The sequence below is a fragment of the Gastrolobium bilobum genome, unplaced genomic scaffold, assembly GCF_033153095.1.
Source record: "Gastrolobium bilobum isolate Gb01-03AN ecotype WA unplaced genomic scaffold, APGP_CSIRO_Gbil_v1 utg12132, whole genome shotgun sequence".
In the NCBI taxonomy this organism is placed as follows: domain Eukaryota; kingdom Viridiplantae; phylum Streptophyta; class Magnoliopsida; order Fabales; family Fabaceae; genus Gastrolobium; species Gastrolobium bilobum.
The window spans coordinates 548529-565939 of record NW_026899550.1 but is presented as its reverse complement, the minus strand read 5'-3'; the positions used below and the strand labels follow the sequence as shown (position 1 = coordinate 565939).

General features: G+C 33.8%; 1 protein-coding gene across 3 annotated transcripts; it reads left to right on the top strand.

Moving 5' to 3' along the window:
• Positions 1–1139: 1139 nt before the first annotated feature.
• LOC133291357 (D-2-hydroxyglutarate dehydrogenase, mitochondrial-like) lies at positions 1140–8772 on the top strand. 3 transcript variants are annotated; one of them, XR_009748792.1, is made up of 14 exons: positions 1140–1653; positions 1800–1901; positions 2049–2096; positions 2691–2761; positions 3167–3285; positions 3568–3663; positions 3739–3848; positions 5132–5212; positions 6358–6458; positions 6943–7051; positions 7866–7971; positions 8155–8240; positions 8315–8455; positions 8535–8557. XR_009748792.1 is itself a non-coding variant. In XM_061489611.1 (14 exons), the coding sequence occupies exons 1-13, from the start codon at positions 1180–1182 to the stop codon at positions 8412–8414; spliced, it is 1575 nt and encodes a 524-aa protein (XP_061345595.1). In that variant the 5' UTR covers positions 1140–1179; the 3' UTR covers positions 8415–8455; positions 8535–8772. The 3 variants fall into 3 exon arrangements, 2 of the variants coding, with proteins under 2 accessions (XP_061345595.1, XP_061345594.1); XM_061489611.1 differs by having other exon boundaries at positions 8155–8227; positions 8330–8455; positions 8535–8772; XM_061489610.1 differs by having other exon boundaries at positions 8330–8455; positions 8535–8772.
• The last annotated feature ends 8639 nt before the right edge of the window (positions 8773–17411 follow it).

The window sequence follows — 17411 nt, the reverse complement described above, 5'->3', positions numbered from 1 at the left end:
CCATTTTATTGGTTAAACAGACTTTTTGAACAATTTTGTTCTATATTATGTTATTTGGATATAAATTGAATTTATGAATATTTATGAAATTACTAGTGTTGTTGATTATACATTCTGTTTGGATAAATTTTTGTTGTTTTATTTTTTTAAAGCAGGCTAACGGGCTAAACAAGGCTTTTATTTTTTGTAAATAAGTCAGGCCACAAGCCGATAATTATATTTATAACCGGTAACGGGCTTGGTTAGGTTGATACATTTAAATACAGACTTAGTCTTTTAAAACCAAAGCTCGGCTCGGCTCGACCTATTAACACCCTTATTGGTCAATATAACACACTCAACAGCTCAACATGAGTATTCACTTCATCTGCTTGTTCTTGTCACTCTCATCTTTCCATGTAAGAATCAGCACATCACACTTCACCGAGCACATTTCTTCTTACTTCAATATAAAAGGGAAAAACTACTCTTATGTTGCATAAGAGTAGTTTTATCTCCTATACACTCATCGAAAATCGTGACATTCATTTTTATTTTTTTTTAAATGGCGGATCCCACCACATATGTGTCATAACATGAGAGAAGATCTCTCCTTTAACATAAGATTAAATGAACCCTATATAAAATGCATATATAATCTTGCTACATTGCAATGGCATGACTTGTTTGTCTTACATTACATGCATGTGTGTCGTTTAATGTTTTGTCCATAAACGCCATCTAGAATCAGCAGTGGGTAGTGGATAATAGCTTTCATCTATGTTGCACTGGTATCGACACGAGACACAAGATATGATACGGACACAAGATATGATACGACACGGCACGTTTTGATATTATATAATTTTTTTAATTTATGTAATGTATATTATATTTAGTATTCAATAATTTAACAAAAAAATAAAGCTAAACTTATAATACCAATCAATGTTGTAAAGAAACATAATATATATTAAACTAAATAAATCGTAACCGTAATTTAACGAATCTACTAGTTGGAACTCAAAATGTAACACAACGTAACACAACATAATATATCTCAAATGTTTATATTAAAAAATAATATTTAAAATTTTTTTCCTAGAAACTAATAATTTTTTTTTCCAATCATTATACATTGGGAACACTGGGGAGAAAAGTCGAGCTATTGCAACCAGCAACAGAAACTGAAGCTGAAAAATGGTGAATCAGAATAGCAGAGCTACCCTTCGCTTGCTCACACGCTCCTTCAACCCGTTCTTCCATCGCCGAAGGAACACAGCTCTTCTCCCTTCTGCAACGCCGTATTCTGATTTTACTTTGGGGACAGGTTTTGATGAAAACTGCAGACAGTTACAACGGAACATAGTTCGTGGGGAGTGTAAAGATTTGTCTTTTTTCAATCCATTAAGAAATTTCTTGAAAACTAAACAACTGGGTGTTGGAATTACGAGTGGAATTCAACATAAGTGTTATGGTTCAATGGCTGGGTTGGTTGATAGGAACCCCAGATTCTCAAAGTTGAACGATGATGATGTTAGATACTTCGAGGGGATATTGGGTAGCAAAAGTGTCATACAGGATGAGGAAAAGCTCATCCCCGCAAACACTGATTGGATGCATAAATACAAAGGCTACAGTAAGCTCTTGCTACAACCACGGAGCACTGACCAGGTTCTTTTATTAATTTATTTGCTTTTATTGAATTGAATGAACAATTACCCTTTAGAACTTTGGTTCAGTGAAGTATTTGGAAATTGGCTTTGTCCTGTGTTTTCTTTGTTTAATTGATTTTTTCCCCAATTATTTCCCTTTTGCAGGTTTCTGAGATTCTTAAATACTGTAACTCCAGATGTCTGGCTGTTGTTCCCCAAGGTGGAAACACTGGTCTTGTAGGCGGAAGCGTACCTGTCTTTGATGAAGTATAGTGTATACCCTTTCATTCGTTCTCTTACATTACAAGGGTTCAACCTTGAAAATAAAAATAAAAATTACAGTATTACAGGAAGCATATTATGCTTTTTTTTCCTATCGTGTATTGACAAACATCCTATAATCTGATGCTGCAGGTGATTATCAGTCTTAGATCTATGAATAATATCATATCTTTAGACAAGGTAGACCATTTACTTCTTGAAAGGCATATTTGTTACAAGCTCCCTCCTTCCTCTGTATGTGTGTGTGTGTGTGTCTTTGTCTATCTGGTTTTGGATGAAATTTTTTCTTTAATTGTTTTAGAGCTTAATATGACTTTTATTGAGCACTGAGCAGCATTTGTGTCATTAAAAAAAATAGAAGCATCCCGTCTTCTTATATCAATTTCTTAATAGATTATTGCTTTCCTGTCCTATAGCCTTTTATTTTTTAAAAATAAATCTTGAGTGTGTGTTTGGATATTGGATTAACTTATTTTGTGTTCAGAAAAGCTTTGTAATCAACATGTTGCAGATCGAACTTATGGCTAAAAAGTTGTTTGTGTGTAAAAATTAAGCAAAACTAAGCAGATTACAATTCACAAACATCCATATTCAACTCACCTCAATGCAACGGTTTCTTGTCATATGAGCAAATGACGTCTATTCCACAAGTCACCTTGTACACCCTTTTGCATCAAATTTGTATTAATTTGAATGGAATTAAAGTCAATGTCAAACATGGGAGTGACAGATATGTATGCTTAGTTCTGAAGTTTCTGCCACTGTGTTTTTTAGGTTAGTGGAATATTGGTATGTGAAGCTGGGTGCATATTGGAAAATATAATATCATTCCTGGACAATGAAGGGTAATCTTTTTCACTTTATAAGGTCATTGTAATCTGTAGTTTTTATGGATCAATTTCATAGAACTGTAATTAGATGAATTTTTTTATTTGGTTTTTCTTATGCTGTCTACTTTTGGAAGAAGAATTTACAATTCTACCGAAGTTGTTACTTTTCTTCCATATTTTGCTTTAATAATTCTGAAACAGAATTGATTTGGTCCTTTGCTTGACAGAATTATATTGATAATGGAAAAAAGATTTACCCTTTGGTTTGTTCTTTTCTCAAAATTATAAATGTTGCAAGTGCAGTGATATAACTTAGGTGTTGAAATTTTTGGATGATCAGTTCCCCTTTCTTTGCCCTTTTGAGTTATACAGCTCATAACTATGCTTTCTGTATTTAAGTTGTGTACACTTTTCATTCAGATTTATTATGCCACTAGACTTAGGTGCAAAAGGGAGTTGCCAGATTGGTGGAAATGTTTCAACTAATGCTGGTGGTTTGCGTCTTGTTCGTTATGGATCCCTTCATGGAAACGTACTTGGTAAGAAAATACTTTTAACCCATTAAACTTGAATGTTCAAACAGGTTGACTGTTGCTTGTTTTTCTATATCATCTGAATTCAATGTTTCCAAAGTCAATGTATCAACGCTGGATGATTGTATTGATTTAGTCATTTTTAGAATGTATTCCAGTTGAAAGGTGGAACATCTTATGTCAGAGTATCAAAGCACTGGGATTGCTCTATATATTGCAAACTTAGTGGCATCTTTGATCCGTTTTTCTTTTAGTTCTACTAAATTTATTCCAATGATTTCCTTGCAGGTGTTGAAGCTGTTCTAGCGAATGGTACTGTACTTGATATGCTTAAGACATTGCGCAAAGATAATACTGGCTATGATTTGAAACATCTATTTATAGGTATGTAATTAACAATAATGCAAGTCTGGAAAATAATAGATCATGTGATTGTAACTTAACCAACCAATGATGTAGGAAGTGAAGGTTCCTTGGGAATTGTTACGAAGGTTTCAATACTTACTCCACCAAAATTATCTTCAGTGAATGTGGCTCTTCTTGCTTGCAAAGATTATAGCAGCTGCCAGGCAGGATCAATGCTCTTATTTTGAAATTTATTTTGTTTAGTGAATTCCTAAAACTTAGTCATTGTTTTATTCTGGTTGCTGCATTTATTGCTTTAGTCACTTACCTTAATTGATTGACCTTTAGGATTTTGGTAATTTTATGGTGAGGAATTGAGAAGCATTGTATGTTTTCTTTTTTCTTTTTGTTTATGTTTTCCTTTTTCGTTAATGGGGACCCTTATCTTTCAAATTCATTTTATTTTTTTATCATTATCTTATTGAATTTTTTTATAAAAAGAAAAAATCACTTACATTAAGGATGTAGGATCCTGAATATGATACAAAAGGACTCACACGAACCTCATTATATTTTATAAGGAGCAGACACACATATAAGAAAGGTACGAAAACATAACAATCAGGTGTATTGCTGAAGAAAATAAAACAATTTATATAAGGATTTACTTAGATAATTGTAAAGAAACATTCCAACACAAAGGCTTAAGTTAATAGTTGAAGGCCACATTTATGGTTTTATATCATACTTATTAACACGCTTCCTCACACAAGAGTCCATTAGGTTTGAAGGGTGGACAATGCATAGGTTCACCTACCTGGGCTAAGAAATTCGACAATATTTAATTATTTATTAATGGAATTGGTGGGGAGGGGTGGAAATTGAACTCGTAACCACTTGGTTACAGTTGCTTTGATATTATGTAAAGAACAATTTCAACCAAAAAACTTGTTATGTGAAAGCCATGTTAATGGTTTTATATCATACTTCTCTAACAATATTGAATTATTTTGTTTGAAGGAAAACTTATCCACCACCAGTACCTTTGAATAAATAAATAAAGAAATAACTCACCATGAAACCCTGACTTGTGAGGGTAGAACAGTGGTAATATTTGTACGCAGTCTTACCTTTGAATTTATGCAAATAGATTGTTTCCTGGATTCGAACTCGTGACCACCAATACCTTTGAATAAGCATGAGGAAAACTGGTCTTTAATGACAAGATATTAAGCTTCATATGAACTTTATGTTACCAATTTAGGTGAAATTCTTATGTAAGTTTACCTGTTGCACTCATCTTTGTTTGTCAAATTTTCACAATTAATACTGCTAAAGAAGTAAAAATTATCTGAAATTTATATGATCATATTTTTTTGTGCAGTGTAATCTCTTCAGTCAATTTTTACTAGAAAAGTTTATGCCTATATACTTTCCCCTATTGTTTCTGAGAATGAAACAGGCATACATCTTATCAGATTACTTTTGTTTCTATGCTGCTCATCAGAAACTGCTACAGGAAGCAAAAAGGAAACTTGGGGAGATTTTATCTGCATTTGAATTTTTGGATAGCCAGTCTATGAATTTGGTAATCTCTACTTATACCTTGTGATGAAATTGATGTGTGTGTGTGTGTTTTGAATGCTACTTATAAATACATTAAAGTAATCTTGATGCATACACATATGTTAAAACTTCATCTAAATGCTACCATAATCTCTAGAGCTTTGATATGTTTAATTGATTCATCACAGAAGATTAAATATTCTAAAATAGCCAAACCTGTGTTCTGAAAAAAAAAAATGGTATGCAATGAAGTTTTATAACAACAAATTCACATGTATGAATCATGAAAATTAACTTTATGCTTGGTAATACTAACTACCTGTGTACAAGTGTGCAAATGATAGTTTCGCCATTCTGCATCCAAGAATTTAACAAGGCTACAGCTGACATACCATTCATGTGTCTGTTTGTAGTCTGAATTAAAGTAAATAGCATTGATGGTGGGGTGAGATGTTGAGCACAGGAGCAACAAAGAGAATAGTAATTATCACATAATGCAGACAATTAACAAAAATTGAAATATTATCTCTTGAAGTGATTTCTTACTGAATAGGTCGGTAGAGATTATAGATAAAACTGCCAATGGGAGTTATAAATGAAAAATCATTTTGTTGAGATTTTTAGTTTTTGCTGCTGTATTGGTAGGATTTAACATCTAAAACACAAAAATTTTCTCATATTCATTGTGTAGAAATTCATTTATGTGTTTCCTTTTCACACTTGAATGTAATTTCATCAACAAAATCCCACTGCAATTCCTACACCCCAAATATTTGAAGTCAACAAAAGGTAAAGCGTACTCACTAAAAAACACGCATAAATGGTAAAGTGTATAATAAATTTCTGGCCAATCCTATGATATAGGCATAATAACATGTCTATATGGAGCTTTTGACTTTGATCTATGGTTTTAAAGAGGGTCTACTTGTTGTCATTGAATCCATTATAAACTTTATGTGAATTACTAAGTAATTTCTGATTATTGCAATATGCAGAATTTGCACCAATCATAACATTAACTATCGTAATTTAATTTTTTTTTTTTTTGATTGAGACAAATTACTCCTATAAAAATCTAGTTGAGAACATGATTCAAATTTTGTGTCTATATTTTCTTTTTCCCTTGGTTGGATCGTAGTCATGCTGATTTGATTGGATTCCTAACAGGTTCTGAATCATATGGAAGGTGCTCGGAATCCATTACCTATGCCGCTGCATAACTTTTATGTTTTGATTGAGACAACTGGCAGTGATGAATCTTCTGACAAGTACAGTCCTTGCCACTTTACCTTCATTGACTTTGTTCTGAATTTTTATCAATTAAATACTCCCGTTTAAATTAAAATTTAATCCTGAATGGAGATCAGTGTAATTTACCATGTTAATGGATTTAGTTAATGCTGAGTTTCGTTCCTTCTCATCTAAGGCTTCTGCTGGCATTAACAAATTTGCACCAGCTACTTGTTATTCTTTTAGGGGGTTGGATAGGAGAATGAATTGTAGGGTCTAATCAGTAACAGATAAGGGGACACTTATTTTAATATCTTATCCTTCGTAATTCAAACTTACAGCATTCTAAGTTTATTCAAATGAAAAATTCTATGCAATGAGCCTTAAAATGTGCTTGAATATGTTCCTTAACATGTTTTCCTTTCTTTTCTTTTTTTTTGTGTTTTTGTTTTAGTTGTCCATTCAGAGTGTGTAATTAAGGTCCTTCACATTTGATGTCACATTTTATTTTGATATCTCCAGACAAAAGCTTGAAGCATTTCTACTTGGCTCCATGGAAAATGAATTGATATCTGATGGTGTTCTTGCACAGGACATAAACCAAGCATCATCTTTTTGGCTTCTACGTGAGGTTTATATTTTCCACTCCATGATTCTCCTTTTTGGAGGAATAATTTATGCTCTCCAAAATTAAGGATATATCCGTGCTGCGCTTAGCTTTAAATGTTGGTGATCTTGTTTCTCTTAGCTGATTTTCCAATTTTTTAGTCAGTAGTTATATCTATTTTGAATTTATACTCCATTTTTAAATCAACAAGCTTGACCGAGTTAGGTCAGCTATACACCTTGGATTTGAAATTTGTATACCAATGTCATATGAAATTGTTTTATATATGTGCCTGACTCCTTACCACTTGCATGCCTACTAAGGCTCTCTACTGGCTGCTTTATCCTTAGAGCAAATTTCAATTCAAACTTTCCATATGGTTTCACACATTTACTCTTAAGAGTGGTATGAACTTCCTGCTCAATTGCTCATATTTATTCTTCTTCTTTTTTTGGGCTAAGATGCTCATTTTTATTCTTATTTCAGCTGTTGATGCTGCTGTTATAGGTTCTTGTGGATGCTTTTCAGTAGAGTATAGACCCTTCTTTTTATTTCTTCTCAGCTTATTGACATGGACAAAATAACTAGATGTTTGAACGTATTGAGTAGAAGAATTACAGTGATTGTGCTGCAGAAACTAATTTCATTTACCTATCTCATGAGGAGTTTGAAAAGGATTTCCCCCCCCTAAAAAATTGCTATATCTTCTGTTTATTGTTCAGCTATGGTTTGTCGTCAGTAACTAAAATTTCAGTTTAATATGAAATTTTAATAATTTTTCTATGAAAAAGTACTATTTTAGAATTTGGTTATATTAGATGGTATTTAATGTTTTCAGAGTATACCAGAGGCATTGATGAGAGCCGGAGCTATTTACAAGTATGATTTATCGCTACCTGTTGAAAAGATGTACAATCTTGTCGAAGAAATGCGCTCTAGACTAGGTAAGAAGCAGACCAACGTTTCCATTTATTTGTCATATTTTCGTTTCCCTAAGTTTACGGTGCATAGAAAACCTACATATACTTTAGACTTTAATGTAAAATATGCCATCAGTTGTATCACAATCGTGCATATTAGAACACGATTATGTATTTTATTTTATTTTATTTTATGTGGAATTGTAGGTAATGCAGCTAATGTAGTTGGCTATGGTCACCTTGGAGATGGTAATTTGCATTTAAACATTTCTACTCCTCGGTATGATGACAAGGTGGCTCAAGCAAACTCAAAAGAACTGTTTAGTTTCGAAATCATTCTTTTCATTTTATATAATAAGATTATCAGTATTAAAATTTGCAGATTTTATCACAAATTGAGCCATTTGTGTATGAATGGACATCTAAGCACGATGGCAGTATTAGTGCAGAGCATGGTCTGGGACTAATGAAAGCTAACGAGATTTTCTACAGCAAGTCACGTGAAACTGTATGTATACCATTATTGACCCAAGTTGCAGTTCTCTATTTGTGAATTGAATGTCTAAAGTATGTATCAAATTGAACAGGTGCAACTGATGGATTCAATCAAGAATTTGATGGATCCCAATCACATACTCAACCCATATAAAGTTCTTCCTCACTCTCTCATTTCCTAGTCTTACGAGGGAAACTTTGATCTTTTGTTTGTATCTTTGCTCACTTCCCTTAAAAGTGAGATATGGTTTGCTTCTTTGATTTCCTTAGAATGCTTCCTTCATTTGCTGCTAAATAATAATTTACTGTTCGAAACCCAAAAAAAGAAAATACTTACTGCGACATTGTAGATAATAAATAATTATGTACTAAATTCGTGTTAATCTTCCATAAATGTCCATTTTTTAGTACATACATCGGTTTGACTAATCGGATCAGGAATCAACTATATTTTTATATAAATATTATTTACTTTTTTATATAAATATTATTTTGTTTAAGAGGAGGGATATAATTATACAGAAAAATATTTCTGCTGTTAATGCAAATAAATTATCTGCATTTATTTTCAAAACAACGTCGTTTTGGGATTGAAAGATTAGAAAATTATAATTATAAAGACTGTAATAATCTTGAAATAAATTAAAATTATAAAAACATCATGATTTTCGTCCTAAAACGATGTCGTATTGAGCTTACTGCAGATAACTTATCTGTCGTAACTGCAAAAAAAATGAACCCATAATTATAATGTAAAAGTTTTACAACATCTTATTATTAAATTTTAACCGTTAATTTTTGCTGATCTAATGGTTATAATTTGTTAGGATATATTTATTAATTTATTAATTTTTAATAAATTATAATCGTTAAATTAATAAAAATTAATGGTTAAAATTTAGTGGTAAGAAGTTGTAAAAAATTTAGGTTATAAATATATCTTCCCTCTTAGTTTAATAATAATTTAGGACTCATGTATTTTATTTTTGAATGAATATTTTGAGAATAAATTAAATGTATTAAAATTGAAAAAAAAGTACTTTGCAGTTTGCCCTCCATATACTAGCGCTTTGCGGTCATTAAATCAAATTGAGAATGTATGGCTATAAATATAAATAGGGAAAGTATTGTCTCACGTAGAAAGTTATGTCATCATTTTTTTTTTTTATGGGTGATGAGTCCACCACATCATGTGTCTTCAATAACATGAGAAATAAAACCCATATAAATAACCTTTAAATTATAGATTAAAATTCTCAATAGAACTGATCCGACCATGAATTAGATATATTTCTTGTTTATTTAATTTAATTATGTTTTAGAAACTGTTTGTTAAAAAAATTAATTAAAATATAGGTTTGTGGAAATTTTATAATTATTTAAATAGATTTTCTTAGAAAAATAGCTTTAGTATTTATTATAAGTTAAAAAAGTTAATCCTAAAAAGGTTTTGAGAAATTATATTACAAAAGTGCTTTATTTTTAGGTAAATGATTTTTTTTTGGTAAAAACAAAAAACTAGTAAGTGTCGTAAATCTTGTATGTGACTTCAATGGTGTATTTGTTGATCACGTGGAATTAAGATCAAATTAATTACACCATTAATGTCTAAAAAATGAGTATTTATTTAATTAGTCACTATTACAATTACACAGAGAGACTTCTATTGGATTTACACTCACCTGGTCAATTAATGTGATTAATAATGTCTTAAAATTCTTATTTTTCTTAATTTTATTTTAATGATATGATACTCTGGTGCCTAACAATTAAGGCGGTGATCATCTTCCTTATCCCTCCCTAATTTCACCACTACTTACAAGTTCATATTATGCAAATCATTCTAATCACTCTTCATAGCTTATTTGATGGCAAAATGTGGGGAGGCCCAAGCAATGTAATTTTTAATTGGATTTTTCATTATTTATTAACTTCTTCTCCTCAAAAGCATGAGCAAGAAAATATAGACTAGACGATTCGCCCGTGTTTGTCAATACTCAATACTACACCCATCTTTCATGATGTTTCAACTCACAACGTGATGGTATGTTTTGACCCGAAGTTTTTCCAAAGGACAAACTGGGATATAAGTGTTCCACTAATCACGCGTGGAATATGCTTATCTCCAACCCTGAATTTGCCTTGGAAACAAGCAAAATTTAGAAGTTTAAATTTATTAGTGCTTAAATTGGGACACGACACACACGACACGAGGTCATTGTAAGGCATCCACTGAGAACAAAAAAGTTATAAAAACCATAAAGTCGTAAAGTTTTTTATTTCTCCCTAGCTAGTCTTAATATTCTCAGGGTTTCAGCAGAAAGCAGAAAGGCACTAGCAGCGCCGCTTTGTAGTTTTTCTCAGCTCGCACTTCTGGTTTTATAAATTAATGCTATTGTCTTCATGAAAAAACCTAAATAAGTGTATTTATCTATAAGTATAAAACTATATTATATATAAAAATATAAAGTTAGAGATTCATAAAAGACGTTATTTTTTCAAATTAACTATCATTTTCCATATCTCACTATAACAAAATTTTATGCCATTATGTTTTTTAAGATAAAAGCTGATTTTTTTTTTCAAGATAATTGCCTAATTTAAAATTACAGAAGACTGGTTTATCAAAAGATCAAAGCTTACTTTAATATTTTTTATAATTAAATAATTAGTTGAGTAGTGTTATTTTAAACAAAAAAAATCATTCTTTAAATATTAATAAAAATAAAAGACTGAAATTTTACAACTATTTCTGTTTGTGATAAGTATAATGATATCTTACTTTGAAAAAGGTCTTTAAAAGAGAATTTATATTTGAAGTGAATTAGATGAGCATCCTCTTATTTTATATCACTTATTTATAGTTTTATAAAAGTTATTGGCTTCTAATTCAGTGGCTGATCCTTATTGTGATAAGGAGAGTCATGCTCATGCCTTTTACAAAAGTCATTAAAACCTTTTGAAATATATTTAAAAAACAAACATTATGCAACTTGTAAGGAAAAAATATTAGAAAGAACTGTCAAAAAAGAATTTATTGAAATCGCGACTTAATATTTAATTTTTTTGCTTAAAATTACGGCTGGAAATCATTCAGTCCTTGATCCTTTTTTACAACCACAATACTGAATTATTCTATTATTAACCATAACCTTATAAAAACTAGGGGAATATGTTATTTATCTTGTATCAGATAAAATTATTTCATACAACACACAAAAAGGTTTGTGGGATCCACTAAAGAGAAGAAAGAAAAAGAAAAAATGGATTTCACTCACTTTTTGTGTGTACATGAAACAATTTTATCTTATGTAACACGAGAAACATATTTTCCAAAAACTATTATACTTTCATTTCTTAATTGTATTCACTCAAATCAACATTGTTGGGTTTGTCCATGACATGATCATCAGTTGTCATAGCCACATCCATACTTACTGGTTCAATTTTATTTTATTATTTCTTTATGCAATTTTAAGTCTATGTAAATAATAAAGATCAAATTCAATTCCGAATACATATATAAAATATGCAATTTACAACAACTATATAATTCTTTAAATCTTAGATCATAATAAATGATTCGAGACCAATATTTTTTTTTCTCCCGCAAACTTTTTCTTCGAGCTCTGCACTGTTCGAATCTTAAACGAGTGTGGGTGGAGGGACCATTAGATTCATATCAAGGCAAATAATAGTGTCTAGTTGTTTTGGGGCTTTCACTTGACAACCTGGCTGAAATATGATACACCCAACGCACGTTGCGAAAGTAACTTGACATTAATAATAAGTAGTGTTCATGCATCAATTCTTAAAATATGAACTCTACAATCGGACATATCTTCCCATTTTATCTGAGCTTTATTATACGAATATCACTATCACTATTCACTAGGATCCACACGAGGTTCTATATTGAATTCCATCCTCCAATTTTCACAACCCGACCAATGGCTTGTAATGAAATTATGGACCACGTCTTCGCTCTTCAACGGCTCAAAGTTTTACGTGACTCCTTTGTCTATTTTGGATTTTGTTAAAGGTAAAACTAATCTTATATTACATAAGATAGTATACTTCATATTGTGAAAGAAAATTAAGGTGGGATCCACTGGCTTTTTGACCCTTTTACCCCTCATTAATTAATTAATAACCAATTTGCCCCTCTCTAAGAACTATCCACCATCCTGCTCTCATTTAGTCGATCAAGTTGCACTTTTAATCGACTAAATGGGCAAAATTCAGAAATCAAGAAACACGAATTTTAGTCGACTAAATATTCACCTTGATCGACTACATGTCGAGCACATTTAGTCGACTAAGACCATTATTTAGTCAACTAAATATCGCAGAAAATCCTATATCCAGACCTCTCTCGGTCTCATTTGCAATATTTTCGAAATCAAAACCCCTCTTTCTCTTGTTTGTCAGCTGTGATCCTTCCAATCACCCTTCCATTTCATCCCACCATCTCCAATGCATAGTAATTGTGAAATCATTGTCATTTCCCTTATTTTCTGATTTGTTTCCCCCAAATCCGAACCCAAAACCCTAAAATACGATTCCTACCCCCAAATTCGTGTGAAAGATAAGCTCAAGTCCAAACATGTATGTTACCATGATTTACTATGATGGAAAGCATTATGAAGGCCCCAACGGTGTTCAATTTGAAGGAAAAACGAAAATGTTGAAAATCAAACGGGGCACTACGTACAATGAGCTTAAGGGGAGGATTCACCAAAAATTGGGGCTACAAGGCAGCCAGTACGTTCAACGGATGATCGCCAGGGTAGAGTCTATGGTTGGTAAGGATGCTATATTCTACATTGGTAATGATATATGTGACGATGAAGATGTGGAATGTGTCATAGATGCAATTGTGGACCGAAAATTTCAAAACTTTATTGAGATATATGTTGAAATAGACTGTGGTCAATCTTCATCTTCACCTATGCATGAAAGAAGTCAAAGTCAAGAAGGCAGAGTGGTCGATTTATCTGCTCCTGCACCTATCTTAAGTCAGATAACACTGAGGGAAATAGACGAGTACGAGGATGAGCATGAGGAGGATATGGACAGTGAAGACGATGGTGAACCCGAGAGTGTTATTCCGCTGGGTGACAGCTCAAATACGGACGTAGAGGGAAATTTTGACGCTGACACTAGTTCAGGAAACTTGAGTTCCCAGGTGATGCCACCACTCCGTGTTGACCCTGTTAGCTGTGGTAAGATAGTAAATTAAAGTTTTTAAATGAATATTTCCTATTTGTGTTATCAATCGTACTGACGAAAAACTCCTGGAATTTGGACGTAGGTTCTGATATTGAGCCGTTTTGGAACGAAAGCCCACATTATTCCTTCATTAATTAGGCTCACCCTAATGATGAGACAGAGATATTGTATGGCGACGATGACTTCCACGGTGGCTGACATTTAGGGGATCCATTATATTTGTACCAGGAGTTTCGAACTAAATCTGAAATGCAACATGCAGTCAAATTATATTGTATGAAGTCTCATCGTACTGTTGTGGTGGCAAAAAGTGATGACCATAGATTTGTGATGAAATGTCGACACCATATTGATGGTTGTCCCTGGTATGTGCGGTGTAATGTCCCACATCGGTTGGAGAGGGGAACGAAGCATGCCTTATAAGGGTGTGGATACCTCTTCTAGTGTGAGGCCTTTTGTGGGGTGTCCCAAGAAACAAAACCGTGAGCCCGACGGTGCTTGTGCGCGGGGCAAAGCGGACAATATCATGCTACAGGGTTTGGGGCTATTACATTTGGTATCAGAGCTTGGCCCTGGACCGGTGTGTACAGCGGGGACGCTGTATTCCCAGTGGGGGAGGATGTAATGTCCCACATCGGTTGGAGAGGGGAACGAAGCATGCCTTATAAGGGTGTGGATACCTCTTCTAGTGTGAGGCCTTTTGTGGGGTGTCCCAAGAAACAAAACCGTGAGCTCGATGGTGCTTGTGCGCGGGGCAAAGCGGACAATATCATGCTACAGGGTTTGGGGTTGTTACATGCGGGCTATGTTGCCCAAGAATGGAAATACTTGAGTTGTTAGGAAGTGGGGTAAAGAACACACCTGCCTAAACCAAGGCCTTACCCGGGACCATAGACAGCTGGATTCTGATGTAATCTGTGCAGCCATTATAAGTATGTATTACGTGATGTTTGGTTTAGGGTTTATGTTTACGTTATTTTTACGGTATATTTATTGACTGTGTTGACTTTGATTTTTGTATAGGTATGTTAAAAGAAGATCCATCTCTCAAACCAGTTCTTATTCAGGAGAGGGTACAACGTTTGTATGGATACAACATATCTTATAGGAAGGCTAAAATGAAGGCCATTGTGAAGTTGTTTGGCGACTGGGATAAATCATATGCCATCTTACCTGGTTGGCTGACCTACATGACACAGATTAATCCTGGTTCTGTGTTCAAGATTGATACGGACGAGTGTTGATACGAACGACGTGTCTACACCGATAAGGCTGTCTTTCGCAGGGTATTTTGGACTTTTCACCAGTGCATTGAGGCTTTCAAATATTGTAAACCCATAATCCAAATTGACGGCACGCACCTGTACGGGAAATACAAAGGTACCCTCTTGATTGCTACGTCACAGGATGGTGATGGATACATTCTGCCTATTGCGTTTGCCATTGTTCCACCGGGTGAGAGATTGGATGATTGGTTGTGGTTTCTTAGCCTGATGTGTTTCCATGTCACACAAAGGCATGGTATATGTCTAATATCCGATCGTCACCCCAGCATCATCAGGGCTGTGAAGGATCACACAGGTTGACAGCTTCCATATGCGTATCACGTGTTTTGTCTTCGTCATATTGGAAGCAACTTTAACACTAAGTTTAGGGACGTGGAACTGAAGAAAACGCTGATGAAACTAGGTAAGCTATTTTCATGAATGTGTACATGTTGTATGTAATGTTGTTTATGTATAACTCATTCAATTTGGGTTCATTTTTTGCAGGATACATGTGTTCGAAGATTCACTTTGATTTAAGATTTCAAGAATTTGTCGACAGTAACCCCCAAGTAGCCACATGGATAGATCAGATTCTGAAAGAGAAATGGTGCAGGTCTTATGATGAGGATGGCCGAAGGTTTGGTCATATGACGACTAACCTATCTGAGTGTATCAATAAGGTCCTACGGGGTGCACGTAATTTTCCAGTAACGACATTGGTCAAGATGACGCAAAGTAGACTTGTAGAGTATTTTGTCAAGAGGCGTGAAAAGATCCAAAAAGCAAAGACCAAAGGATGGAAAATTGCAAAAAAGGTTGAGGACTTCTTACAAAAGAATGATCAGTTAACTGTCAGTCTCTGTGTCCGTGTTTTTGATAGAGACTTGCAGTTGTTTGAAGTTGAGGATGCCTACAATCAATCTACGCATGATGCCGGCGACATTATGAGGGTTGACTTGCTAAATCGTAAATGTCAATGTGGACGGTTCACAGCTAGACGATTTCCTTGCAGTTATGTGCTAGCGGTGTGCAAGGTTGAAAAATTGAACCACTATGACTATGTCGATCCTGTGTTCTCAATTACACAAATTGAGAAGGTCTATGCTTCACATTGGTTTCCAATGGGTAATGAGTTGTTGATTCCAGAAATAGATGGTCCAACTATTATCCCAAATGCATCTTTGGTTCATGCACAAAGGAGACTGAAGTCTACAAGGATACAGAATGAGATGGATTGGGTTGAGTCCCAACCCACAAGCAGTCAAAGTAGATGTAGCACCTGTAAGCAAATTGGTCACAATAAACGTACATGTCTTATGAGGATTAGACAAAGTTGAACCAATCATGTGCATGTATTTAAGGTCTTATGGTAGAGTTCATGTAATTGTGTTATGAATTTTTATGTTACTTTGTGTTACTGTCATTGTCATTATGTTATTTGACTTTTCATGCCTATTCAAATTAGTAACATTGGTCCATATTGATAGATTGAAACTCATAACAATTATTGATATGACCCCTAAATGAATTCACCTAGTTTCGGGGAGCGTAAACAAACGGTTTCAATCAAACGTACCCAACAATGCATACGAATGGGGTATTGACTGTTTTGTACCTGAAATTATGTTCCCCAAGTCATAATACGCTTGTACATTAGACTACAATTGTAGCGCCCCTCTTGTATGCATCCAAGAGATGCGTTATTGCTAACTTGTATTAGAGTCGCAGCGGAAAAAAAAGATTGGTTTAACGTTTGCAAAAGCTAAACACAAAGAATCTTTACTGAACCACTCAAGATTAGAAAACCTTGTACTTAAAATTGTTTCGTCACGAAAACAGCGAAAGTTTCAAAATAAGCGCTTGCTGAAATTTTCTCTTGTTACCAGAAAAACGTACTATTCTCTAAAATTCATATAAAATCAATCTGATGTCGGGTAAAAATGATTCTTCACTACGGTGAAACTAGATACACGGGGCTTCGCGTCCATATAAAATATGTGCGATTCCGAGATGAATAGCCCCTTGAACTTGAACTCGCAAGTTGCTCGCGAATTCTGCGAATTTTCTTAAAAACCTGCTGTCTTGCGTTATTTTTCAGAATTCGTACAGTTACCATAAAATTTTGACTTCTGCAGATTCTTAAAGGTACTTTCAGGGGCTTCGCGTGCATATAAGTTATGCCGCATTTGGAGGTTCGTAGCCCCGGGACGCCAACTTTTAAGTTGCTCGCAAAATAACAGTTTCCAGAAAACAATCCATACTTCCAAAAACATAGTCATTAATCCAAAACAGCAATTAACCAAAAGTTCAAGATCAGTAACTGGACCAGAATTTTCCCAAACAAAATAAACAACTTTTGTAAAATCCAAAATAACAGAATAATGAAACTTCAAGTTATCCTTCTTGCAAACACAGTCATCCAACTCAACAAACAGCCATGAATCCAGTTACGGGTACACAAAACAGCCA

Bases quoted from the DNA above. Each gene is read 5' to 3' on its own strand.
- LOC133291357 (XM_061489610.1), top strand. From the start codon at position 1,180: ATGGTGAATCAGAATAGCAGAGCTACCCTTCGCTTGCTCACACGCTCC. The intron at 5,213-6,357 runs GTAATCTCTACT...GATTCCTAACAG, and splicing joins ATAGCCAGTCTATGAATTTG to GTTCTGAATCATATGGAAGG. The intron at 6,459-6,942 runs GTACAGTCCTTG...TGATATCTCCAG, and splicing joins AGTGATGAATCTTCTGACAA to ACAAAAGCTTGAAGCATTTC.